The 26,463-nt window shown below is 31.5% G+C and overlaps 2 protein-coding genes across 2 annotated transcripts; one reads left to right on the top strand and one right to left on the bottom strand.

Annotated features, from left to right (window-relative positions):
* Positions 1–10,113: 10,113 nt before the first annotated feature.
* On the bottom strand, positions 10,114–12,288 carry LOC112767132 (uncharacterized). Its single transcript, XM_025813011.3, has 3 exons — positions 11,832–12,288; positions 10,805–10,854; positions 10,114–10,728 (listed from the first exon to the last, which is right to left on the bottom strand). The coding sequence occupies exons 1-3, from the start codon at positions 12,158–12,160 to the stop codon at positions 10,250–10,252; spliced, it is 858 nt and encodes a 285-aa protein (XP_025668796.1). The 5' UTR covers positions 12,161–12,288; the 3' UTR covers positions 10,114–10,249.
* Positions 12,289–23,892: 11,604 nt separating this feature from the next.
* Positions 23,893–24,303, top strand: LOC112764006 (basic leucine zipper 4). The gene has a single exon (XM_025809526.1). It carries the CDS (start codon positions 23,893–23,895, stop codon positions 24,301–24,303), a length of 411 nt encoding a protein of 136 aa, XP_025665311.1.
* The last annotated feature ends 2,160 nt before the right edge of the window (positions 24,304–26,463 follow it).

Here is a 26,463-nt window from a genome sequence, read left to right on the forward strand (position 1 = left end):
AAGCTGTTGTATTCGGTTTGTAACGTGTAACGCTGAACTATGCATTTATTTGGCCGAATTATGAGTCGTGATGCCGAGTTATGACTTGGTATTTGTAACGGTCGGATCATGCACAAAATCCATCTTTCCTTCAACAGAACCGGTTTTATCCATTTAGAATACCAGAAAGAGTCGAGTAAGGCCCAATATTCTATCCAAAATCTTCATGCAATTTATTAGCTGCTACCAGAATAGCTTTCAAGTATGGGATGACCCTTTTGTCGCTTGAGTATTGAAGATATCACCTCCTCTAAAATACTTATGGTACATAAGTTGAACCCAGAACTTGTCTTTATTTGAAATAATCTGCCATACCACTTTGTCAAGAAGAGAATAAATAACAATCTTAGAATTTTTGAAAGCCAAGCCACCATATTTCTTTGGGGTCCAACTAACTTGATGCAAGCTTCTAGTGTCGGTTTTGCCTTTCCAAACAAATTGCCGGACACATTTATCAATATCCAAGCAAACCGAGGTCGAGAAAAGAGACGTTTGCATCTTATCAATCGGAATAGAGAAAACGGCTGACTTTGCTAAGCAACATAAAAAAGAGTCGTCAGCCTAATTTGTTCCCACCATAATTTAGAAATTAGATAAAAAAAAAGAGGAATTCAATTGAAAAGATTTACTCAATTTTTATCCTATTTTCTAATATAACAAAAGAAGAATTCACTCAATTTCACTTATTTATAGTATGGGTTCAATACAAAACCAAAAAGTAATTTGTCACTCTTCTAATCTTGCTATCTGATTATTACCATAATTTAGGAGATATTTATAATATTTTATTAAGTTAAAATAAAAAATTTTAAGCCCACAAATATATAAAGTCTAACATAGTAATTAAATAAAAAAATCAAAATAAATTAAATTAAATTAAATATTCTATTAATATAAACTAATAATTTGTAAATAATATTTAAATTCTTTATATTACGAACATTTGAAACACATATCATTTTGTCTTTTAGCAATTTTTTTAAAATATTTCTAAATTTTAATTTATTCAATTTTATTATAATGTTTTTATCTTGTTTAATTTTATTTTTAACAATTTTTATTTGTGTCAAAATTATATTTGGATATTTTCAATTTTGTATCTAATATTTTAAATAGAATTAACATTTAAAAATAATTTTGATACAAATAAAAAAATATTAAAAAAAAATAAATAAAATTAGATGTTATAGATATTTTTGGGAAAAAAAAAACCCAAATGCTAAGACAAAAGATTACTTTACCCATTTACTTTTTGGGTAGGAAGAGGGTTTTCTTGCATCGTTAGCTCTTGTATGGGAAATTTTCTAAATTTCTTTTGTCATCTCTGCTTTTTTTTGGACGCGATTGGCATCTCTCCTTCAATTCTTCTTCAAGCTTTGGATAAGTTGATCGTTTGATTTTTTTATTTTTTTTTATTTTTTGATATGGATCGTTTGATTTTTAGAACTTATATTATAGTGTGTACATACATGGCTTTTTGTTTTTGTCATTCATACGTGGCTTATGCCTTATAGTGTGGATGATACAATTCAATTTTAGGACCACCCCATTAAGTTTGGACTTCGATGTACAATAAGCCCGAAAAATAGAATGCATCCTGGGAGTTGGGACTCTGTCTTAGACTCTTACTCTCTTCTTGTTCAAAAAAGACTCTTACTCTCTTAGTACAACGGTCCCTAGAAATGTGTATTTACTATTTAGACATCTATTTATAGCCCAAGACTAAAAAAAACCCACACATATACACATCATTAAAAGAATTCTCGAAAAGAATTCTCACAGTTGAGACTTAACTCATATGGTAATCTATGTGTCCTTTAATATGCTGTACCTGAATTTAAATTTTAGTGAATATACACTCACACAACACATTCACATGCTCTACATGAGTTTATTTTTGGATTCATTTTTTCTCCCATGAGACTTAAACTCGAGTATGGTTGTTAAGGAGGCATATGATATGCCACTTAACCAAGTCTCTAATCACAAACCCCATTTTAGTTGTATTCCTTAGCTAAGTTGTTGTTTTTGTGGTATGGGACAACCAAGTCCAAAAAAAAAAAAAAGGAATTCTTCCCAATAATGTAGTATAGAAATTGCGTATGTTTCTTTGTTTGGTGTATAATTTAGGTATGAGTAAATGATCAAATTTCTTTGTGAAAGATTATTTATTTTTTAAATTAAATCTCAAAATATTTGTAACTAAAATTATCTTTTAAAAAATTTAAATTAATCATGTCATTTTTTTTATTAACGATACTAAAATTTGTTAATGTGACATGTTAAGTGATACTATAATACACATATAGATGTCTTAATTGACTATTAATATAATAAGTTCATGAAATTAGATCAAATTAAAATCTAATTGAGAAAAAAATTTGAGGTATTGAAATCTCTAAGTTTGGGGTTTATTTGATCTAATTTCATAAATTTATTATGTTAGTCGCTAATTAAGACTACTAAGTGTGTATTGTAGTGTCATTTAAGATATTACATTAATAAACTTTGACGTCATTAGCAAGGGAAGTGACAAAAATACTAAAATGAATAACTTACAATTTTTAAAGGACAAATTTGACTAAAACAAAATATTTTAGAGACTAATTTAAAAAATGAGTAATCTTTCGAATACTAATTTGAATATTTACTCTTACACAAATACTTACTAATTGTACAAAAGAGGCATTATTTACTTTTTATTAAAAAGTTAATCATAAGTATCCAACAAAAGTTTAATAAAAATGAGCTATTTTTAATTTGGAACAAAATTTTTCTCTAAACTTAGGAGTTCGAAGTCTGAAAGATAGATTATATTATTTTCACTTTATATATGATGTGTTTAGATTTTTCTGAACAAGCCTATCCTAGGTTCTTATGGTGTAATCTACTTAATGATCTTAAAATATGAGGTGTTATTATAACGGATCCCTTACTATAAAACCGTTTTCTGAATTTTCAGCATATTTAAGCGTATTTTCAAATTGTTTGTATCTTATATGGAGGTCGCGAGCTAATGAGATTTGAAAATTCTAATTTGGACAACATTGCAACCAGGTCATAAGGACAACTTACAAAATATTCTGATGCTTAAGTCAATAGTGTTTTAGGTGATAGAGTGAATAGTATGTCCATTTGCTAAGTTCTCCTTTAATTTTCTTTGATTTCATTTTTCCGGTATAACGTTATTAGGCAGTTACTGTCTTTAATATATGCTTTTAATGCCATGATGATTTGACAATTTCGTGAGTTAATAACTTAGCCATTAGCTAATAACGTAGGTTTCTTATTTATTAGTATTCTCAAAAGGTCATTTTTGTCCAAAACAGTGTCCCAACTTAAATTTGTTGACTTAACAATATAGTCAAGAATACCCAAATTTAATGGACCAAGCATAAATAAATTTTTTCCCTTTTTATTTTGAGTGCCAAAAAATTCATAAAAAACTTTTTAGTTTTCTTCAAGCAATTGCTTCTTTCGGTTTTCAAACTGTCAGAAGAGTGAAAGGTCAGTTACATTGATTGATAACTAAGGAAAAAAATCACGTTAAACCATCTGGGGTCGTTCTTCCGACCTCCTTTGGTTGCATGCTGGAGAAAGACTTTTATTCTTCTAAGTTTGTGGACTCATATCATATGACTTAGAGGATGCTTTTTTGCTCAGTTATCTTTGTTATGGATATTCATATGGAAATTTCAAATCTTTGTCCTGAATTTGTGGCAAAGAATAAAGACACTAACAATACTAGCTATCATTTAGATTCAGAGTTTAAATATATCTTTGGCCTCTATTCAAGAGAAAAATACCATTTTTCGGGACAAAGTTAAAAGCTCAGAAGAAGCGAAGATAACAAAGTTGAGAACCTGAAGAAACAAGTTGTCAAGCTCATGAAAGAGGTCGAAACCCTCAACCAGTCAGTCACGAAGTTTGAACGTGCTGCTGTGGATGAGTTGTTTGATTGTCAGCATAACATGCTTGAGCAAGTAAAACTCTTGGCTTTTAACTTGGATGTCTCCAAAATCAGTGCTTTTAAGAGAGTTGTTAATGGAAAAGTGGTGGATATCTTGTAAAGATCTTTATGAATTTTTCGAAGTTATTTGTACTTTAAGTTTATGCACTTAGTAATTTTATTTGCCTTTATAGACAAATTTTTTATTTGTCTTTGTGGACAAGTTCTTTTACCGTTTTTTCAAGATATTTTTTTTGTGTCTTTGTTGACAAGTTCTTTTCCTATTTTCTCGGAAAGTTCTTTTCTCGCTTTTTCGAAAAGTTATTTTTAGCTATTTTAAATTTTTGTTTAGACAATTAGACTAAGTTTATTTGAAATTTTATTACTTTTAAATGTTATAGGCGAAGTTTACTTGAAACTTTATTGCCTTTAAATTTTATGATTGCGCTTTTACTTTTTATTGTTTCTCGATATTAGTATTAACTGCGCTTTATTACCGTTGTATCAGTAGTAATATTAAATGTATTTTAAATATTTGTTATGCCGTTGTACCAGCATTAACTTAAATATTTGTCATGCCGTTGTATCAGCAATAACATTTATGCACATTACATAGGCAATAATAAACATTAATGTGTGGAGCAATTGACAATTATTAATATATCAAATTAAATTATCTAACAAAATTAAGTACAAATAAACATAAAATTTAGGCCTCATTAAAAGTCTAAGTTGATAGAAAAAGATTCCCTTTATTCCAGTAACTTTTTTAGAATAATATCTTTTGAGGTAAATAGCACCTTTTGAGGTGGATAGCATTTTATGTTTTTGAGGACCTTGGAATCATTTAAGATTTCTAGCTTGTATGTCCATTTACCTATATTTTCTTTAGCTCTAGAAGGTCCTTTCTAAGTAGAGGTTAATTTTTTTGGAGATACTGAAGTGCCGACATTAGCTTGCTTTGGTACTAGGTCTCTTGCTTGAAAGCTCCTATGTCTAACTTTGATATTATATCTCTTTACAACCCTTTGCTTTAATGCTTGTTCAGCTAAATTGGTTGCTGACCTTACTTCATCAATAAGGTTAAGATCCATACGATGATTGGGACTCCCGACTAACAACCTTGGAGTAGGCTCTCCACATTTTTATTGGATTCTGTCTAGGCTTCTCTTGAATTCAGGAGTCCAAGTCCACCAAAAATGCTCTAGTAAAATCTTTAATTTTATCCTTTAAGGTCAAACTTGCTTTATTGCACTTTACAATAGCTACCCGATCTCTTCAGACAGTGACTACACGACCTTCAGTGGTCAGGACATCATTCTGAAACTTTGCTGGTATAAATTCTCATAGGTCATTTATTGTCTTCTTTTCCAAGATCACATTATAAGTTGTTGAATCTTTTAGGATCACATTTATTGTTTCTCTTCCTAACTTGTGGTGTTAACGACTTTAAGGTTGAGGATTGTCCTAAACTTCCGGCCTTATTAGGTGACGTAACTGAATTTTTTTTTTTAATCGAAACTACTTTTGAGATGTCTTCATCTCACATATATTCCAAGGCGTTCTGATGAATTTTCTCTATAGACTTCACATCCTTGGAAGTTAAGTGTCTCTTGAAATCACCTTTCAGCAAACCAACAATGAGGCATAAGCACAAGACTTCAGGAGTTCGTGTGTTAACCTCTAATAAGGCCTTATTAAAACGACCTAAGTAATCTTAGATGCTTTCTTCCATTCTTGGCTCTACGCCAAGTAGGAAAATCGGATGCTTAGCATAAATTCTTCTAGTAGTGAAATTTGCTAAGAACTTTTGTCTTGATGTTAGCAAAAGAGGATATGGATCCAGAAGTTAAAGTGTTGAACCAAGTTATAACTGGTCCTCGTCATGTTGGAGCGAGACTCTCCTTTTTTTTTTTTTTTTTTGCAATAAGAGAGTTTTTTGCAGTAAGAGAGAACGACGACAATCATCCTTTTGACGTCAAGCATGGTTCCTCTCTGGGGGTCCTCCTTTCACGGCTATCTTCCCGCCCTTTAGTCGTACGACTTCGAGAATAGAATTACCATGATTGCGATCGTTGTAAGTTGTTGCTCTAACTGCTGCACTGATCAATGGCGCATTTCTTTCACGACATGGACATAGTTCTCACCTATGCTTACAAAATGCTGAACTTAGGGTTTTGAACTTCCTGACGTTCGAATCCTGGGGGAACTTGATGATGTTCCTGATTAGCAGAGAGAGTAACATCATCTCATGTCCATCATCTTAATTTTGTTGCCTTTGAAAGGATTGTTTGGATTAATTAATGATTGAATTTTGTGGTCAATCGTGGAACCAGTAGCGTAGGATTCTCACAGACGCCGTTAAATATTCGTACCTTTTGTGTAGGTCACGAGCTAATGAGATTTAGAGATGCTAGCTGAAGCAACGTTGGAACCAGGCCGGGAGGATAACCTGCAAAACACTCCAATGTTTAAGTTAGTAATAGTGCTTAGGTGATAGAGTGAGCAATATGTCCACCTGCTTAGTTCTCATTTCCCTTTTATTCCCTTTTTTTCGGTTTAACGTTATTCGACATTTACTACTTTTAATATATGCTTTTAGTACCATGATTTGACAGTTTCGTGAATTAATGATTTTATTAGTCTTAATGACTTAGCCGTTAACTAGTAACGTAAGTTTTCATTTATTTGTATTCTCGAAAGGTCATTTTTGTCTAGAACACAAACCAAAATATAAAATATTATAGTTGAAATGCAAAAATCTTATTTATACATTAAAATTAGCTATTAAAATTAATTAATATGTATTTATATATAAATATAATTATAAACTCATAAATATATCTTTATTTCTCTTGTATTTTAATTATACCAATATTAAATTTTAGTAGCTGATTATAAATAATATTCTGGGTGTATGCTATACTTCTTGAGGTTTATGCTCGTATATTAAGGAAAAATATGATTCTTGTGAAATCAATCACTGATGAGAAAAATAAAGATCCAGAGCGTAATACAGAAAAGGTGAGACATCAGTATCGCCCTATAAATTAAGAGAAGTCGTCAAATAAATGTAAGATAAAAACAAAGCATAGCTTCTTAATTTGTCCTGACCCGCTTTTCAGTCGCATGTTTCTTAAGTTTTTCGTTACTGTATAAATTATAAATCAAGCTCCTGAAAAAGTTGATAAAATAAAAAAATAAATATCTAATTATTTTTAAATTAAAATAATTTACATACAATAAAAGTTATAAATCCGATAGTAATTAATCTTTTACTTTATTATTTTATGGAAAAATATATGGAACCAAGAGATAATTAGTCAAAAAATAAATAATTTAACTAATTTATAATTATATTTAATTAATTTTATTTGTTTTTAATTTATAATATTTGATATTAATTACTTCTCACCCCAAATTAAAATTCTGAATGATACGTTGGAGAAATAGGGGCGGGGATGGCAGAACTTCCAACAATTCCGATTCTTAGTATATAAAAAAGTTTATAAAATATATAAAAGAACATCCATTTAGTATGAAAAAGAAACATTCTGATACTTAGTAGAAGAAACATCCTAATGCCTAGCATAAGCACCATTCACGTAGAAGTTCTGGATTTAACCAGTAGCATTTGGCTGGTACCCTCTTGGTTCTCTAGCATTGTTATTATTTTATTAATCTTCTCAGTTTAATTTCTTCCCTTAATTATGTCTAATTTCAACACATATTAAGCTAAACAATCATAACTTGGTTGCTTTTAATTTCAGCTTATTATTATTTGACAGTTACAAGATACCATACATATAAGGAAAATAACAATTTAATAAAATTTGATATGCTCATCAATGTCATGATAAGTTTCCTGATGAAGCAAAACTATCTACAAATTAAAGGCTTTGTTTTCATCACTGAATAAGCCATGCTTTTGTTCAATTATACAGTTGCGGTAATCACGTAAGGTGTGATCTTTCATGCTTGTTTGTTTGTCTTCTCGCTATGAATTAATCTACAAGCTAACTCTTTTCAACAAAGTTTGGATACATTTATATATTAATTAATCAACAAAACTCGTGATACATGCTACTATAATATAAATTAAAGAAGTTAGGAAGTTGATATAAACGTTGAAGAAGATAGCACATATGTGATTATGGAACAGAGCAAGAAGAATAATGAGATAAACGTTCCATTCTCATGGGAATCAAAGCCTGGTCTCTCCAGAGTAAGCAACAGTGAGAAAACAATGATTAGGAGCAGTGATTTAGAGCTAAAACCTCCTCCTCCGTATAGGAGTAGCAGAGGTAAGAATAATAAAGATTATGCAGTTGATGATTTGGACATAGAGAGTTCTAATTTCCTGTGTGCAGTTCATCCAAGAATCAGTTCGTTTCGAATGGAAAGTACTAGTCATACTCATTGTAACAAGGGAGAAGATCCTTTTGTTGAAGCTTACAAGAAATGCACCAAAACTCCACCATCATCATCAACGCACCGTAACAAAAAGAAATCATCTTCATCTTGGCCTAGCAGCATAATAAAGTACATGCATATTTTTTCCTGCAAGTTATTCGCTGGCGATGTTGTTAGCTAAATTACTGCATGGCATGGTGAATGATTGGAGAGTGTTTTTGTTTTCATGATGCATGGTAGAGACAGAGACTTAGGCGGCATGATGGGTATGCATGACAGAGACAAAACGGCATCTTATCTTCTTTACTATAATGGGAACAAATAATGAATACATAGCAGCGGCGATAGTGGGTGTATTAATTATGGCTATGTCGTCCCCACAATAACGTTATACATTATGGAAAAGTATAGGTAACCAACAAGATTTTTGAATAATGTGTAAACAATGTGAATTAATAGGGTTAAAAGAGTAAATTTAATTAGTAGCATTAAATTAGAGTGTAATGTACTTTCATTTGATTGGTGGTTGTTCATGTTGTTCAAAATTTTTATTGTTCCCTAGCACTCTCCATATATTATTATACGTAACATTGTTTTCTAATCATCTATATTGGCCCTGCTACCACTGCTTGTAACTTTCACTTTAAATGCTTCCAGATGAGGCCCCCCATCTCTCTCCACATCCTTCACATTCAACAACTTCTTCTCTCTATTTTGAGCTAATAATCTGCTTCGTCCTTTAAATTATACTTGCATCTTAAATTTTAATTTATTCAATTTGACATTTATAATTCATGTTAGTCTCTTATGTTATTGAGATAGCCTGACAACAATTAAACTTCCTAATGATTATGTGATGTAGCAACTAAAACTTTTTAACTCAAAATGAAATTAGGATTAGAATTTTAAAGATTTCGCAGGAAGAAAATTGAGATAAAAGAGTTTTAATTACCATCTCAAATAATAGTTAAAAAGATCAACTTGTGCCTTCAGTTATTAGTACGCCATCAACAGTTTGTAATAAAAACAAAGTTAAGGACTAATATGAATTACGAATGTTAAATTGAAAAACCAATCAAAATTTTAATAGGCTAAATTAAGACGAGAATGTAATTTTAGAAACTAATTGAGTATTAACTTATTTATTTTTATTTAACAAAGAATAAAGTATCATTTTTGTTCCCAACGTTTGGAGTAAGTCCTATTTGTGTCCCTAACGTTTAAATCGTCCTATTTGTATCTTTCACGTTTATAAAAGTGATTCAATGTTATCCTACTAACAATTATACTAACAAATCAGATTATATTTTTCAATTATTCTCACTTGGATGTATTCATTCTCAATTAGGTCTCACTTGTATGTGTTCGATTTTAATATTATACCCACTATTTGTGTTTAGATTCAATTATGTCCCTAGAAAAGTGAATTATGCAAATGTTGTAGGAATTAGTTTCAACATTTAATGAGCTATTTTTCGGAGTAGATCATTGATTCTATCCCAGACATTTGTATTCTAACTTTAAGAAGAGATTTTTAAAACTCAAACTAAAGTGCTCATGATGTGTAATTGACGGCAGAATAACATTGAATCACTTTTACAAACGTTAGGGATACAAATAGAACGATTTAAACGTTAGGGACACAAATAAGATTTACCCCAAACGTTAGGGACAAAAACGATACTTTACTCTTTAACAAATTTACTACCATAGGACTAATTGTAACTTCTTTTTAAATTTGAAAGTTAATTTCTATACAATTCAGAGTATAAAACATTCAGAATAAACGGCAGCATGCAATGGTTTCAAGTTTAAAAGGATTGGTTATATAGTATGACATCATTATATTTAAGAAGCTAATAAAGGGTGAGAAATGGGGGGTAATTTGTTACTACTAAGGTAGGAAGAGAATGCGGTTGGTGTTGAAATCTGAATCATATCTGACACAATTTCATGTTTCACGCCTTCCAAAATTCCCTCGGCAATCTCAACGCTAACGGCCTTAACATGCTGCTCAAACTTACTCCATTCATTCATAGATTTGGAGTAATCCAAAGTCAACAACTTCATTATCTTTGACTTTGACTCATGACCAACTTGTTGACCCGCTTCTTCTTCTTCTCTCTCGCAATCGAATACTACCTGGTTGGACTTATTTGTTCCAAGAAGCTCTTGCAGTTGCATTCTGTAGCCATAGCTTTCGCTTTTTGCTGTCTGAATGAGTAAGCTCCATAGTGCTGCCGAAAGCAGCGAATCCTCCGTGATTTTCTTGGGTGCAAGAACACCATAATTCTGTATTCCAGAAACATCCTCATTCAATTCTTGACCTGCCATTCAAACTCTTATTAAAGAATATTCTATTTAATTTCGATAAGAAAAGAAGTCTGGAAGAGGTGTATGTACCTTGATCTAAGCATGTTTGGCAGTGCTTTCCATTGTTGGTAGCATGCTGGCTTTGTTCATAAGGCCAAAGTGAGAAAAAAAACTTGTACAAATTAAATTAAGAATAAATTACTATTTGTACCCATTAAAGATATAGACGCTGAAAAATATACCCATATAAGAATAAAGTGACAATTATAACCACGGAAAATGGCTTTCGTGTGCCAAAAGTACTCAGACGTTGGTTACTGTTAGGGTACTTTTGGCACACATAAGCCATCTTCTGTGGTTACAATTGTCGTTTTATTTTTGTTAGAATATAATTAGGATCAATTAGCATTATTTAGTATATTTGAATATTTATTATAGGAGATTACGTCTTTATTATTACAATTCTCTTAGGTAGCGTTTGGTAGAGAGACAGAGATTGAAAGACTGAGACTGAGAGACAGAGACTAAGAGACAGAGACCGAAATAAATTTTAGTATTCTGTTTGGTGCAAAGTGAGAGACAGAAATTGAAACAAGAATAAAACTCTAATTTAATTTGCACAAAGGATAAAATTGGAATTAATTAATTGAAATGAGGGTATTTTAGGTATAAAATGTTATTAAAATTTCAGTCTCCATCTCTAAAAATTTCAGTCCTCTGTGTCCCTACTTTTTGGAGGTACTGAAATACTGAAATTTTAGGGACAGAGACAGAAATTTTAGTACCAGTCTCTGAACCAACAAACATGATACTGTGTCTCAGTCTCTCAGTCTCTGTCCCAGTACCTCAAAACAAACGCTACCTTAGTACCTATAAATGCCTTTTTATATTGTATCATTACATATAACTTGAATATACAATTTGAATAGACAACTTGATTACACTCAATAATAAAGACGTAATCTCTTATAATAAATATTCAGATATACTAAATAATGCTAATTGATCCTAATTGATCCTAATTATATTTTAACAATTCTTATATGCGTCTGTATTTTTCATGGGTACAAATGATAATTTATTGATTAAATTAAATATAATTTTGATGGGTTGGTACCTGGAAGGTATATTATCAGTGTGTGATGCTGAAGAGGTTCTGTCTTCGTCGAAATCAGAGCATGAATGGAAGACGGTTGAGCTGCTAGCGTTTGAGAAGCGATCTGAGTTTGCAGCAGCACAAAATTTTTGGTTGTGGAAAGCAAGTTTGTTGTGTAGAGCTGTTAGCAGTTTGGAGAATGGGAAGACACTTTTCTTTCTCTTACTGAGACTTGTTGACTTTGAAGTCAATCTTTTTGAGTAGCCTCTTTCTAGAAGGTAAAGCTCTAGGATGAAAGGCTCTTGTTTCTCATTCAGAAACTCTGCCAGTCTTTTCTCTGTTGAAGCCATGCAAGCAACAAGTGTCCAAGTTTGAATTTAGTTCTAAAGAATATAAAGATGTGTGATATATGTAGTTTAATGAAGGGGGCGTGACAAGGGAGCAGAGCAATAAATTGGGACAGATAAGACAAGGTAAGAGGAGAGTGCATAGAGATACTTATGAGTTATGTGACCCCACTCTCTTGCTATCTACCTGCTCTGTCTTTACATTTTACACTATTTCATTTTCAACTATCTAATCTAATTTCTCATTTCTTATTACAATAATTCTCATAAATACCCCTGCTTCTTCTCATTTGAATTTTGAATATGTAATCAAATTCAAAACATTATTTAGCTATTAGTAAGTCAGTGTTCGGACAAAAGAGAATATAATCGACCAAGTGATTAAGATTATAACTGATTTTACAGGATAACGATTGGATATTACTACGGATACGTTATTATATTCTACAATAGTTGAATCCCAATAAATAATGTGCCATAATAAATATTGAATGGCGAAAAAACAATAGCTTAAAAGACAGTAACTAAAAGAGAGAAGTTAACATTAGGTAAATACACAAAATTTATTTACAATCTCACGTTCTATTAATTTTAATATTAGAATATCTATGTCTTGCAAGTTATTCTCCTGACTTAATTCTATGTTTGAAGAAGTTAAAATCTCTAATCTTCATCTTTTTAGATCATAACCTCGCTTCAAATACCAACAGTCGAATATATAAAGTTTGGAACTTTTTGTTGGCTTTAACAAGTGTTCTTAATTATTGAAGACATGAACCGAAAAAGTATTACTACATACATACATTTTGATAAAGTAGTAAAATAAAGGTTTAATTACTCTGTTGGTCCCTATAGTTTCGTAAAATTTTCAATTAAGTTTCTATATTTTTTTTCCTTTTAATTGAGTCTTTGCACTATTTTTTTAATTAGATCCCTACAATTTTTTTTATTTAGGTCCCTGTACCAATTTTTTTTAGTTGGGTTCCTATAAAATTAAGCTAATTACTACTAAGAGGGACTTAATTGAAAAAAAATTAATACAGAAATCCAATTAAAAAGAAAAAAGTATAAAGACCTAATTTAAAATTTTACGAAACTATAGAGATGAACAGAATAATTAAACCTAAAATAAAGTTTATTGGATGGGAGATAAGGATAAATTTTCCCATAAAGTTCGTAATGGGGTAACATCAAAAGATGAGATGATGACAAATGATAAATTCAATTAAAATGATGCTTTGGTTGTTAAACAACTCTCACTTATATGCGGTTCAGTAGTCTACGTTTATTAATTGATGTGAGGAAAAGTGGATCCATCATTAAGGGCAAACGAAATTATAAAAAGGTCGCCAAAGAATAATTATGTAGTATTATTTGGATGCCTTAATATAATCATAGGTTGTAATGCAATGATATGTGATAGGTATGCTAACACGTGTAAATAATAAATACTAATTTATTAGCTGGAGTTATATCAATTCAGCTACAAAGAAAGAAAGAGAAAGCATAACCCACCTCCAATGAACAATCAATCACACACAAACTAGACAATGTCCTTCGACCTAATCTGTACGTTTGCTTATGCTATAATTTATTTCTTTAATAATAATTTAAAAGACAACCTTAGCAAGGGTAGATCCAACTCACTCTTGGTTATTGCAAAGCATAATTTTAAGTTATGAAAAAAACACAGCCTGAGGAAGAAGGCTAAAGAGTAACTAAGCTGGCAGATTCATAAGTTACCACTAATTGTCGGATCAAGTTTTTTTAAAACGTAAGAACTGGTAAAATGAGAAAGTAAGTGTCTAATTATCTTTAAATCAAAATTATAGGACTCATAATAACAGAAGTTAGAAATTTAATAGTAATTAATTCTTTGTTTTATTCCTTTATAAATCTCTTCCCTTACATTTTTTTCTTTGCAAAATCTCTTCAATTTATCTCTCAAATTCCCTTAATGAATTTGGACCTTCTTTCGTTGGTAGCAATTACTGGGCCTGACTATGTTATCATCCTTGCAAACGATTTTTGTGAGAATACATTGGGAGCAACAAATTGAAAGGAGGGCCTCTCAATGGCTCTTGTTTGTTTGTAGACCCACCAAAAAATAAATAAATAAATAAATAAATAGGTCCCTAACTTTTGTCACACAAATATTTTAATTATTGAGAATTGAAAAATATATTTACATTTTTGACTTTTTCAAAATCAGGACATTTGGATCCCTCCATTCAACTGAGATTATGAAACATAACGAAAATGTCTGACGTGAATGTTGTTATGCTGACATGGCCATAACGTGTCTCACGTGGATATATCAGAAAGGTTTATGGACAAAAAGTCCCTCAACTCGAATATGACACTATTTCTGTCTAAACCTCTTCCCAAGCTTATCCCTGACCGCCGGTTGTAACTCCAAGAATGCATCAGGTGTTTGATTAGTTTTCTCTGAGAAGTTCTCAATATTTCTTTCATTCATTAGCATTGCTATGGATGAACCCTTGCTGTAATGCATCTCCGAACTCAGGATTTAACTTGTCTACCAAACTCGTCCGAACAAGAATTTTATTGTCAAATCACTTCGAGTAAGCATCATTCTCTCTCCCTATCCTTACTTTCCGACAACTATTTTAGTGGGTCCTTGCCTTTATCATACTTGAAGAACTTTCAAGAAATGATGAATGTCAATTACATTTAAACTGGGTTGCAATATATGCGTGCCAATTCTTCTAGATCATATTTTACATCAATAATGGTCAACATGAAAGATCAGTTAGTGGAACTAGTGAAAATATTAATGACTTTTACAACTATAGACTTATCAAATAACTTATTTATGGGTGAAATTTCACAAGTAATTGGAGAAGTCTGCGGGTTGAGTCTAGTTTCTTTATGACTATTTTATTCATATCTCTATATATGCTTCATTATCTTGTATCTATGTCTTGTGTCTTAAATTTGTAGCTTCGTGTGAACGTTTTGAGCTTTTGAAACTCTGTTGTTGAGCTTATTTCTTCATCAAGCTTTTAGAATTATTATCTTTTTCTATATATATACATATATAATATTGTATAAGCATTAGAATTGTTATGGCCTTTAATTAACCTTTATTTTACGGCATGAGATAAGGTTTAGGGTAATTAGGGTGTTACAATAGTGGTCAACATGAAAGATCAGTTAGTAGAACTAGTGAAAATATTAATGACTTTTACAACTATAGGCTTGTCAAATAACTTATTTGTGGGTGAAATTTCACAAGTAATTGGAGAACTAAATTCCCTCAAAGGGCTCAATCTCTCACATAATAGAATCAGTGGCACTATTATACAAATTTTGGGTAACTTGAGAAATTTGAAATGGCTAGACCTTTCATGGAATCAACTGAGGGGTGAGATTCCTTTGACCTTAACAAATTTGAATTTTCTCTATATCTTAAATATTTCGTAAAATCAATTAGAGGGACCTATACCTATAGGTGGCCAATTCAACACATTTCAAAATGATTCATATGGAGGAAATACAATGCTATGTGGATTTTCTTTGTCAAAATTATGCAGTGGGATCGAAGACAATGGACATACCTCATTATCTTTGACATTTGAGCATGAGAAAAATTTTGAATTTGGCTAAAAATCTGTTGCAGTGGGATATGCATGTGGAATGGTGGTTAGAGTGCTCTTAGGATGTTACTTTCTCTTTACTGGGAAGCCACAATGGCTTGCAAAATTTTTAGGTATCTGTATACCAAATAAGAGAGTGAAAAAGGAAACAACAAAAACAGAGTGCATGTAAATCATAGAAGAATGAATTACTATAGTTATTTTATTTTCTTTTTTATTAATGTGTCTGTAAAATAAATCTTAATGTAGACTGATATTTCTCTGTAAAATAAAACAGAGGCAGACGATGTTCATGATGGTCCTTTGAAGAAGGCTGGTGCGGCGGGATTTGGTTCGAAGAGAATGCAACCGTGGCATTTATGGGGATGGAGAAAGTAACCAATGGACGATGATAACGAAGAGGATGGGGACAGCGTTTCCATTTCCAACCAACGGTGGCGAGGCAGACGGCGTTCAGCGAGCATTGAACAAGCCAGGAGGAAAGGAAAGCTTCAGCAAGTGTGAGAGGGAAGAGGGGTTGCAATGTCGGGTCGGATTTCTGTTAGGTAGCGTTTGTTTTGAGGTACTGAGACAGAGACTGAGAGACTGAGACTCAGTATCGTGTTTGTTAGTTCAGAGACTGGTACTAAAATTTCTGTCTCTGTCTCTAAAATTTCAGTATTTCAGTACCTCCAAAAAGTAGGGACACAGGGGACTGAAATTTTTAGAGAGGGAGACTGAAACTTTAATAACATTTTATACCTAAAATACTTTCATTTCAATTAATTAATTCCAATTTTACCCTTTGTGCAAATTAAATTAGAGTTTCATTCTTGTTTCAATTCATGTCTCCCATTTTGCACCAAACAGAATACTGAGATTTATTTCAATCCCTGTCTCTTAGTCTCTGTCTCTCAGTCTCAGTCTTTCCGTCTCTGTCTCTCTACCAAACGCTACCTAATCGTCCAGTTTTTCACTTTTCTCTTTCGTATTTTCAATCACAAAATACTAGATAGTCATATTTTTGTTTATTTAGTAGATTCATTTTATATTCTTGAGTTAAAGTACATATTACTGTTCTCATTATACTGTTCATTTGGTGATAACTTTGTTAGGTCGGTGTAAAAATGTTACGTAGTGTTTCTTATATAGTTTAACCTATATTTACATGTGTTTGAGGGATTTGAATGTGTTTTTGTGCATATTTAAGTGTTTTCATATTTTGAAGTGAGTTCATGTGTAGTAATCAGTAACAATTTTCGGTGTATTTTATTTGAATTGATGTGCATTTGGTGTTGTTGTCCTCTTTTTGTTGTAACTAGCCAACAGAATGTTGTTATAGTATTTTTGATATTATTTTGTACATGTTTGATGATTTGTATGTGTTTTTGTCTATTTGGGAGGGATTTTGTTCATGGATTTGTTGCAACTAACCTATAGAATTTTGTTGTAATACTTCTAGTATCATTTTGTGCATGTTTGATTGAATTGCATGTCGTTTTGAGTTGATATTGTGTGATGTAATCAAGAAATAATAGCTTTGGATTTAGTTTGTCTTTCGGTGTATTTTATGTGAATTGAGATGCACTTGGTATTGTTGTCCTCTTTTCGTTGTAACCAGGTAACAAAATGTTGTTGTCGTGCTTCTAATATTATTTTGTGCATATTTGAGTGATTGCATGTGTTTTTGTCCATTTTTAAGAGATTTTGTTCATAGATTTGTTGTAACTAACTATAAAATTTTGTTATAGTGCTTCTGATGTCATTTTGTGCATGTTTGATTGAGTTGCACATCTTTTTGAGCTGACATTGTGTGATGTAATTAAGAAATAATAGCGGTGCATTTGGTTTGTCTTTCAGTGTATTTTATGTGAATTGAGATGCACTTGGTGTTGTTGTCCTCTTTTTTGTTGTAACTAAGTAACAAAATATTGTTGTAGTGCTTCTAATGTTATTTTGTGCATGTTTGAGTGATTTATATATGTTTTTGTCTATTTTTGATGGATTTTGTTTATGAATTTATTATAACTAGTCCATAGAATATAATTTTGTTGTAGTACTTCTTGTGTCATTTTGTGCATAATTGCTTGAGTTGCATGTCTTTTTAAACTGATATTGTGTGATACAATCAAGAATGATAGTAGTGTATTTGGTTTATCTTTCGGTGTATTTCATATGAATTGAGGTGCACTTGATGTTATTGTTACTTTTTAACCTCATTTTTTATTCTCTACAGAAATAATGATAATAAAAAAAGTTGATGAAAAAAGCACCACAAAAAAAGAAGGACCAAAATATAGAAAATTCTTATTGTAGGTTTACATAAGAAAATATAGAAAGTCAATAGATTGTATAATATAAACGGTTAACAATATCTCTTCAATACTGTTTTGAATTGTGTGTACAGTTTTGAATTAACAAACACATACGTTGTATCTCTGTAAATATTCAATCCAAATTTTTAATAAAATTTCTTTGAAAGATTAAACTTTTATGAACTTGTCTATACGGTATTGAAATCTTGTTAATCTGAATGAATCCAGGTTCACAAAATTGTAGAAAAAGATGAAAATTTTTTGCAATACATTGAATTACTAACCAAAAATACCGAAATTATTCAAATAAACACCGAGAAAATACTTACAATTTTTTATGTGAATTTTCATCCGAATATATAGAAACTATGTAGATTGAATTTCTATATTGCTTAATTATTGAATTGTCTGCGTACTATATATTTAAAACAAATAAATTCCATAAAAAAATTGAAGAAATTAATTTCAAAACAAATAGTAACATGGTAAATAGAATAAAACAAAAGATATAAAAAGTAAACCTTCTACACTTTACACCAAATACAATATAAAAATTTATGTTGTCTCCGACTCTTTCAGTCTCTCTCAAGTATTAATCTATCTTCTAGATATAGCCTAATAGTTTCATTTATATTTGAGAAGCTAGATTTAGCTTTAAATAAATAACTAATAAACTAGTGTCACAAAATTATTCTTCATCATCATCATCATATGTTTGTTTGTTTATTTTTTACTTGAGTATATATAATTTTTTTTAATTAAATTTATATAATACACAATCTTTTATTATTGTGTTTATATTTAATATTATAATTTTATTTTTTATAAAATAAAATTTATTTAAATATAAATATTATATACATAATATATATTTAATATTATTTTTTCTAAGATTCTAATATTTTTTTTCTTCTAAGATTCAATGACGCAAATGTCCCATATACATATATATTTAATATTATTCTCCAAATATTTATCATTAATTCATTGATATTACTATGATAGGGTTTGAGTACGTTTTCTTATGTTTTCTTATGTTTGCTTCATGACGTATATCAATTATGTATTATACTTTCTTTTAAAACAAAACGATGGTGAGAAGCTTATCTAATTCACTCTAATTCCGTTAAGTAGTCTAACAAGACAGAATCCCGTTACATTATAAACATTTGGCTAAGACTAACCAAACCAATTTTTTGAAGAGCATGTCATCCTCCTATAAAAATCAAGTGTCATTCAGGCATTTAATCATAAAGAATTTCTCTATATCTGTATCAAACTTGTCTCTTTACCATAGAGGCATAGAATGACCCAAATAATTTACATGCATGGGATATATAGATTTTTTTTTCTTCCTCCAGCTTAGTTAGTTTCCTGTATCACATGCTTTTATATTCTAGGCCAGGCTTATTGCATTGTGTTCCTTTAGGCTACGTTTGTTTTCGAAAACAGGACAAAACAAGATACTGATGGACAAAGACACTAAATTTTGTGTTTTTATATTATGTTTGATGATAAACTAGAACAAATTATGAAAATCTAATTTATTCTCATTTTTTCATTCAAAAAATTTGAGATGAAAAATATAATAATAAAAAATATAATTATGAAAAATTAACAAAAATAATGAAAGAAAAAATAAAAAATAAATTGTGTCACTACTTAGTATCTCCGTGTTCTTCCTGTCAGGATGGACACAAAATACACTAATTCAGTGTCTCTGGACACATTGTCTCTGTCCATGTCTTCTCTGCCAAACACAATTTTGTGTCTCTGTGTTCCTGTTTCAGTATCCTATCTCTGTAAACAAACGCAGTTTTACATACTCACTGATTACATCATAGTGCTTACAGTAATTATGAAACTTTAACGATACTTAAAATATATCATTAAATTAAAAAATACGAATTTTATTCCAAGTTTGTTGGAGATTTGCTCCCTATTCCTATAGTCTAATAAAGAAGTAAGAACTGAGTGAGTGAGTGAGTGCATAAGAGGATCAACCTTAGGTGTATTTGGAAGTGAAAAAAGAAAATCAAAGGTAGCAGAGAGATAAAGGAACAAGGAACAAGTAGCCCTGATGAACTGAATACAATACATAATAAAGAAGAAGCACCCAAATGCTACTATCTTTTTCTTTCCATTATAATTTACATACCGCACATGCAACCTACTCTGATTTGTTTGTTTATTTATCTTGCTTGATTCTTCATTAAATAAATTATAATCAAGGTTAACTAAAATGGCAATTGAAAGGATTGCATGTTATCCTCCACTAACACTCACTTTAATAAATACTAGCTAATAAGTGGGGGAACCAACTGCCAAGTGCCAAACCAAAAACAAAACTATCCCTCAAAGATGGATGTCCTCAACTAAGAAAACTGCCCAAGAATATTCCCAATTATTCTGTGTGCTAAATAAATAAACAAGTAAACTATACTCACATATGTAACAGTAGCGTTTGACAGAGAGACAGAGACTGAAAGACTGATACTGAGAGACAGAGATTTAGAGACAGAGACTGAAATAAATCTCAGTATTCTGTTTGGTGCAAAGTGGGAGATAGAAATTGAAACGAAAATGAAGCTCTAATTTAATTTGTACAAAGGGTAAAATTGGAATTAATTAATTGAAATAGAATATTTTAGGTATAAAATGTTATTAAAGTTTCAGTTTCCGTCTCTAAAAATTTCAGTCTCTTGTGTCCCCACTTTTTGGAGGTATTGAAATACTGAAATTTTAGGGATAGAGTAGACAGAAATTTTAGTACCAGTCTCTAAGCCAACAAACATGATATTGAATCTCAGTCTCCCAGCCTCTATCCCTGTACCTCAAAACAAACGCTACCTAATATTCATATTGTAATAAAATATGGCATTAATTAATCTCTCTTATAAATATGGTACATATTTTAGAGAAATTATATGAATTGAGGGTCATATATATATCGGATATATATAGGAAATTGCCATGGTTGGACTAGTTCACATCAATCTAGAACAACCGAAAAAGTAGGAGGAAACTAAAGCAATGGCATTATTCCCAAACCAAACTGAAAACTCTTGTGAGAAAAATCTAGACAGATAAAAATGTAATGCATCTATGTCTCCGTCCATATTTGTTAATTTGATAAGATAGATAGCGAATTTCTCTTACTTCTTATCTCTACATTATTGTAGTTGATAGCTTTTGCATATTTCTTTATACTTCACCTACACAATTTACTTACTTGATATATGAGTAACTTTAATTTTGCTAGACAGTTCCATTAGCTAGACGTTTACACAACATATACTCCCAACTTGCAAGTTAAACTATAAATGTAAGGAATCCAATAGTTTAGAAATTATTTTAATTTATATTGGATTCATTATGCCTTCTTTAGTTTGTTAAAAATGGTTGAGTGGGTCTAAATGATTTTAAATTAGGTTTTTAATAAAGTTTAGGAAACAATAAAAGTTAATTTAAAGTTATCTTATTAACATTAATTAATTATTATTAAAATAATTGTGTAATTTTATATATAATAAATATACAAATTATATATTATATATATATAAAATTATAAATATTAAATTAAATAAAATAACTATTTTTGATAAATTACTATATAACTATACTTATTTTATGGACAGGATCTCCACTTCACTCCTAATATGTTGACGGTTACTACTTCATTGGCGTGACCTCTGATATAGGAGATAAAGCAAAGTGGAAAAAGATAGAATTTTTGCAAATTTAATTTGGAAGAGAGGGTGTTCTATTTCATTATTGCTATATCTTTTTATTGTATGATGTTAATTATGTTAATGTTTAATTTCAAGAGAAATGAAAGGCGTAACGATGAAAACAAAGAAATTGGATAAAATATTGAGTTTTTGTCATTGTTAATTGGAAAATTAAGTTGAATTAAAAATTGTTTATATTATTTGAGCAAATTAATTATCCCTATTTAAATACTTTATCGATGGAATGAGTTTTTACATCACAATAATGGATTGCTCATAAAATTAATGAAGAGATAGCAATTAAAATGGTCCATTAGTTTTAATTGGATAATCAAAATAGTTTTTTAATTTTTAAATTAATTAAAATGGTCTTTCAATTTTAAGTTGTAAATCAAAATAGTTCCTCCATCAATCATTAAGTTTACGGCGTTAACGCCAACGAGTTATAACTCAAATAATATAGTCTTTTCATTTTTATTTAGATGTCTCAAAAATCAAAATAATTTCTTAATTTTTTAAACTAATTAATTAAACTAGTTCCTTGATTTTTAACTGTAAATCAAAATAATCCCTCTATCAGATCTACAACAAAGTCAAATTCTTCCCCTGGTATCTAAAAAAGTAAAAATAGAATTCTTATCATGAATGTTAGTAAAAATAGAATTCACATACGAGTATATAATTTGCATTTTATATAATCAAATCTTACATTTCATCAACAACTTCCTAAGAAAAAGGACTATACATATTCAACCCGAAGAATTTTGGTTGCAAACGAGAACTATATAAACTGTAAAATAAAATTTTTTTTGAACGAAAACTCAACACAACAAGTGGAGCATAGGGATCAGCAGCATAGTATGAGACTAAAAACTAAAAATAAATAGAACAAACGAAATTGTAGATACTCCTTTGTCATCTCCGATAATGCCATCAATAATAGAAGGAGTCAACATTTAACTACTTCTTGTAACTCAAAGCAGACATGTTGATAATCTCCTCAATCCCTTTTTTCTTTGTTTTGAAAAATCATGCGGTTCCGTTCTAACCATAAATTCCAAATGATCGCGCAGAAAAAATCAAGCATTTCAAATAAAATAAAGCTCTAATAAAGCCCGTACAAAATACAGCAAGTGCCTAAACAACAATAAATTAGTTGAGAGAACATTTTGATTAATTCAAAACTGAGAGATCATTTTAATTATCGAGATAAAATTTAGGGACCATTTTGATTGTGATATCTTAATTAATGAAAAGAATAAATGTGTGGCCACAAACATGAACAGCTATATATGGTAATGAGGGGTGATTTTTCACATACTAAATTAAACGTTAATTAGTTGGTCTTCCTTGACCTTATATATGATGTGTATATTCTTTCACCGACTTGTTCACCAAGAATAATAATAATGATATGCATTTCTAAAATGAACACTACCTACCTGTGATTGTGTTGCCCAACTTTCTAATCCATTTTGTTGTTTTTATGTTTTTGTTTGATCCTTCGTCATTAAGCTAAAGCTAATCTTCCCCTCAGGACCCCATTTCTATTACCATTAACGATAAAGCTTACCCCAATCTGTATCCCCCACCACCCTTCTCTGACGTTAATCTTTAATTAAACAATCTTTATATCTTATTTTTTTTTTAGTTTACCCATATTCCCCAACAGGTTAAGGACTAATCTGTCGCGGATCTGAGCTCCATTTAAGGATCTGTCGCTGACTAATGAGTTGCTGCATACACAAGGTGAGATTCGAACTCTCAATACTTACTTAAGCGGACGAGTGAGTTGACTACTCGACCAACCTAAATTGGTTATCTTATTTAAAACAAAATATAATTAGAGACACAAGAATCACAAATACATCTCTGATTTGTGAACCCTACTTTTCATTAATATTTTTGGACCAATGGGGCCTGGGCCTTCTGAAATCCATTGCTCCTGTGGGCCCCAAGTGTCTTCCTCCTTTTCTGCATAAATACCCCCACACCCCTACTTCGATTCCTCCCTTTTCCCCTCTCTTCCTCCCTCCGGTTCACTCTTTTCAATTCGCCGGTTCTTTCTAATTATGCACTTGAGCAAAGCCATGACCTTCCAAGACCACGAGCTGGTTCAGTTCATGCTGACCGAAACCGAAATACAGGACCTGTTTTCCCTCATTAACCACCATCCGGGCAGCCCCCCTAGTAGCTCCGGCTCGCAGGGGTCGAACCGGTCGGTTTACTCGAGCGAGGAAAGAAAGCTGAGGCGCATGCAGTCAAACCGGGAATCGGCCCGAAGGTCCCGCGGCAGGAAAAAAAAGCACATGGAGAATCTGACGGTCCAATTGAACCGGTTGAGAGTCGATAATCGAGAACTGAAGAACCAGCTACTCGTGACCATGCACCAGCATCTTCTACTCTCCCTTGAGAATGAGAAGCTATGTTCCGAATCCATTGCACTAAGCGCCACACTTTCCGATCTTTGCCAGATTTTGCGCACCATTCTTCCACAATAATACCCTTTCCATCCAGTGAGTTTAATTAATTAGCACTAAACAAATATCAACCAGACTTTATACTAATAATAATGCTACATAATTAAGTTGGTAATTAAATGATTAATGCTATCTAGCTAGCTATACAAGGTAGGTTTTTTTCCCCTGTTGAGTTTCCTTTCGTTTCCTCTTCTTCTACTGATTCATTGTCATGTTACCAACAACATGCAATGTATAGTAGTGGTTTCGAAGAACAATGTAGGGATTTTGTGGGTCTACACCTACTTCTGATCCGATCCTAATATAGTCGATCATCATCACCTTTATCTTTTGTTTGCTATGTCTTTTCTCTTTCTCTTTTGTAAATTGTGAAAGATTAGTGAGTGGTTAAGCTAATTAAGTAGAGCTGTCCAGTAATCTAATAATTGTTGATTTGAGGTTCGGACGGCATCTTCGTGGAATATATATATATATATCGTTAATGTAATAATGTTGTAAATATAATTATATATATGCCCAACAATGAAGTGCATCGTGCATGCTACTTCTTGTGTGTGTCTTTTTCTTTGTTTTTTTTTTTTGGATAATCTTGAATAGTATATATATACGTCATACAACTTGACTAATTAATTAATAAGACCTCAATTGGATTTACAAATAGACATGTATATACCTTCTCTGGCTCTGCTGTGGTTATCTCTTTCAAGTCTCAACTCATCAGATTATTAAATAAATTAAAGGAAAATAAAATATGGTGGTGGGGTCACTCACTCAGGAGTCAGGACCCACACGTGAAGCATTCTTTCTAATCATCATGTGATGGTCTCATGGGAATTGTGTTTTATATCGGCAATATGATGCCTGGCCCGGTAATAAAGTTAGAACGTTAACAAAAACGGTAACAAAGTAAAGAAAATGAGAGAGGAGAGGAAGAGGGGGGGGGGGGGGGGTGTATATATATATATATATAGAAGTAGGGGTGTATATAAGTCGAGTGAAACCGAGTTTGTCTTAATCTAGATTTCGTCCTAAATATATATCGGGTCTATTTTTTAGACTTTAATCTGGCTATAAATCCGATGAAACCTAAACATTTTCGGACTATAATTATACTGGGTCCAAACCGAATAAAAATCGAATCTTTAAAGTTTTAACAATAATAAGTGTAATGATTTAACACAGCCATCGACTTCTCTCAGTAGGAGAGATCTCTTCTTTCACATAAGGAGAGTCTCACTAGAACGTTTGGTTTTTATCCAACAGAAAATCTTCAATCATTTACTCTTCATACACTCATCGCCATAATCGTTCCATACCTGATCACATTCACAAAATATTTTGATTAGGATTCTTATTTTCAGGGTGCGTTTCTGAAACAGCAAAAAGATATTGAAAATGACTACCTACAAGCTGGAGTCTATAAAAGAAAAAGTGATTAGCTTCAACAAAGGAGCAGAGTTTGGATATAAAGCTGATTGCCTAAATCTAGTGGAAAAAGTCATCACAGAGAAGGAGATAAGCTTCTAAATGTGCAAGAATGCTCTCTTGGGGATGTGGGAAAACCCATAAGGAGTTGCAGTCACAGATATAGGGAGAAAGAAATTGCTGTTCAGTTTTAAGGATATCAAGAAAGGATTGCAGATTGTTCGGAATAGTCCATGGAACATCAGAGGCAATTTAATCAATTTGCAGCTATGGTCTGAAAGAGAATCGGTCTTTGATGTTAACCATGACTACATAGAATTTTGGATTCAAGTTCATGGGCTTCCTTTGGATTACATGAATAAGGAAATAGCTACCAAGGTGGGAGATATGATGGGAATTGTTGCTGAGGTTGAAAATCCGTTGGTGGATGGCATACTCAGAAGGTCGTTTTTACGGATTAAAGTGGGTATCAATATAACAAAGACGTTGCCAACTGGTTTTTGGTTATCCAGAGAGAAAATGCCCAAGACATGGGTATTTTTCAGATATGAGAGACTACCTGATTGTTACTGTTTCAAATGTGGGATAATAGGGCACGAGAAGAAGAATTGTAGTAAGCCTATTGCCATGGCGTGCTGGGATCCGACAAAGCCAAAATACTCAGCTAGTTTGGGGTTGAATCCCGTTCGTCCTTTATCAGCCATGGAGGAAGGTAGTTCATGGAAGAGTGGCTGGAGAAATAAAGGAGAAGTTGAC

This window comes from Arachis hypogaea, chromosome 17 (genome assembly GCF_003086295.3).
Source record: "Arachis hypogaea cultivar Tifrunner chromosome 17, arahy.Tifrunner.gnm2.J5K5, whole genome shotgun sequence".
In the NCBI taxonomy this organism is placed as follows: Eukaryota; Viridiplantae; Streptophyta; class Magnoliopsida; order Fabales; family Fabaceae; genus Arachis; species Arachis hypogaea.

Coding starts and splice junctions, on each gene's coding strand:
- LOC112767132 (XM_025813011.3), bottom strand. CDS start 12,160: ATGGCTTCAACAGAGAAAAGACTGGCAGAGTTTCTGAATGAGAAACAA. Junction 10,855..11,831: donor ACTGATAATATACCTTCCAG/GTACCAACCCAT, acceptor TTATGAACAAAG/CCAGCATGCTACCAACAATG. Junction 10,729..10,804: donor CCAAACATGCTTAGATCAAG/GTACATACACCT, acceptor TTTGAATGGCAG/GTCAAGAATTGAATGAGGAT.
- LOC112764006 (XM_025809526.1), top strand. CDS start 23,893: ATGACCTTCCAAGACCACGAGCTGGTTCAGTTCATGCTGACCGAAACC.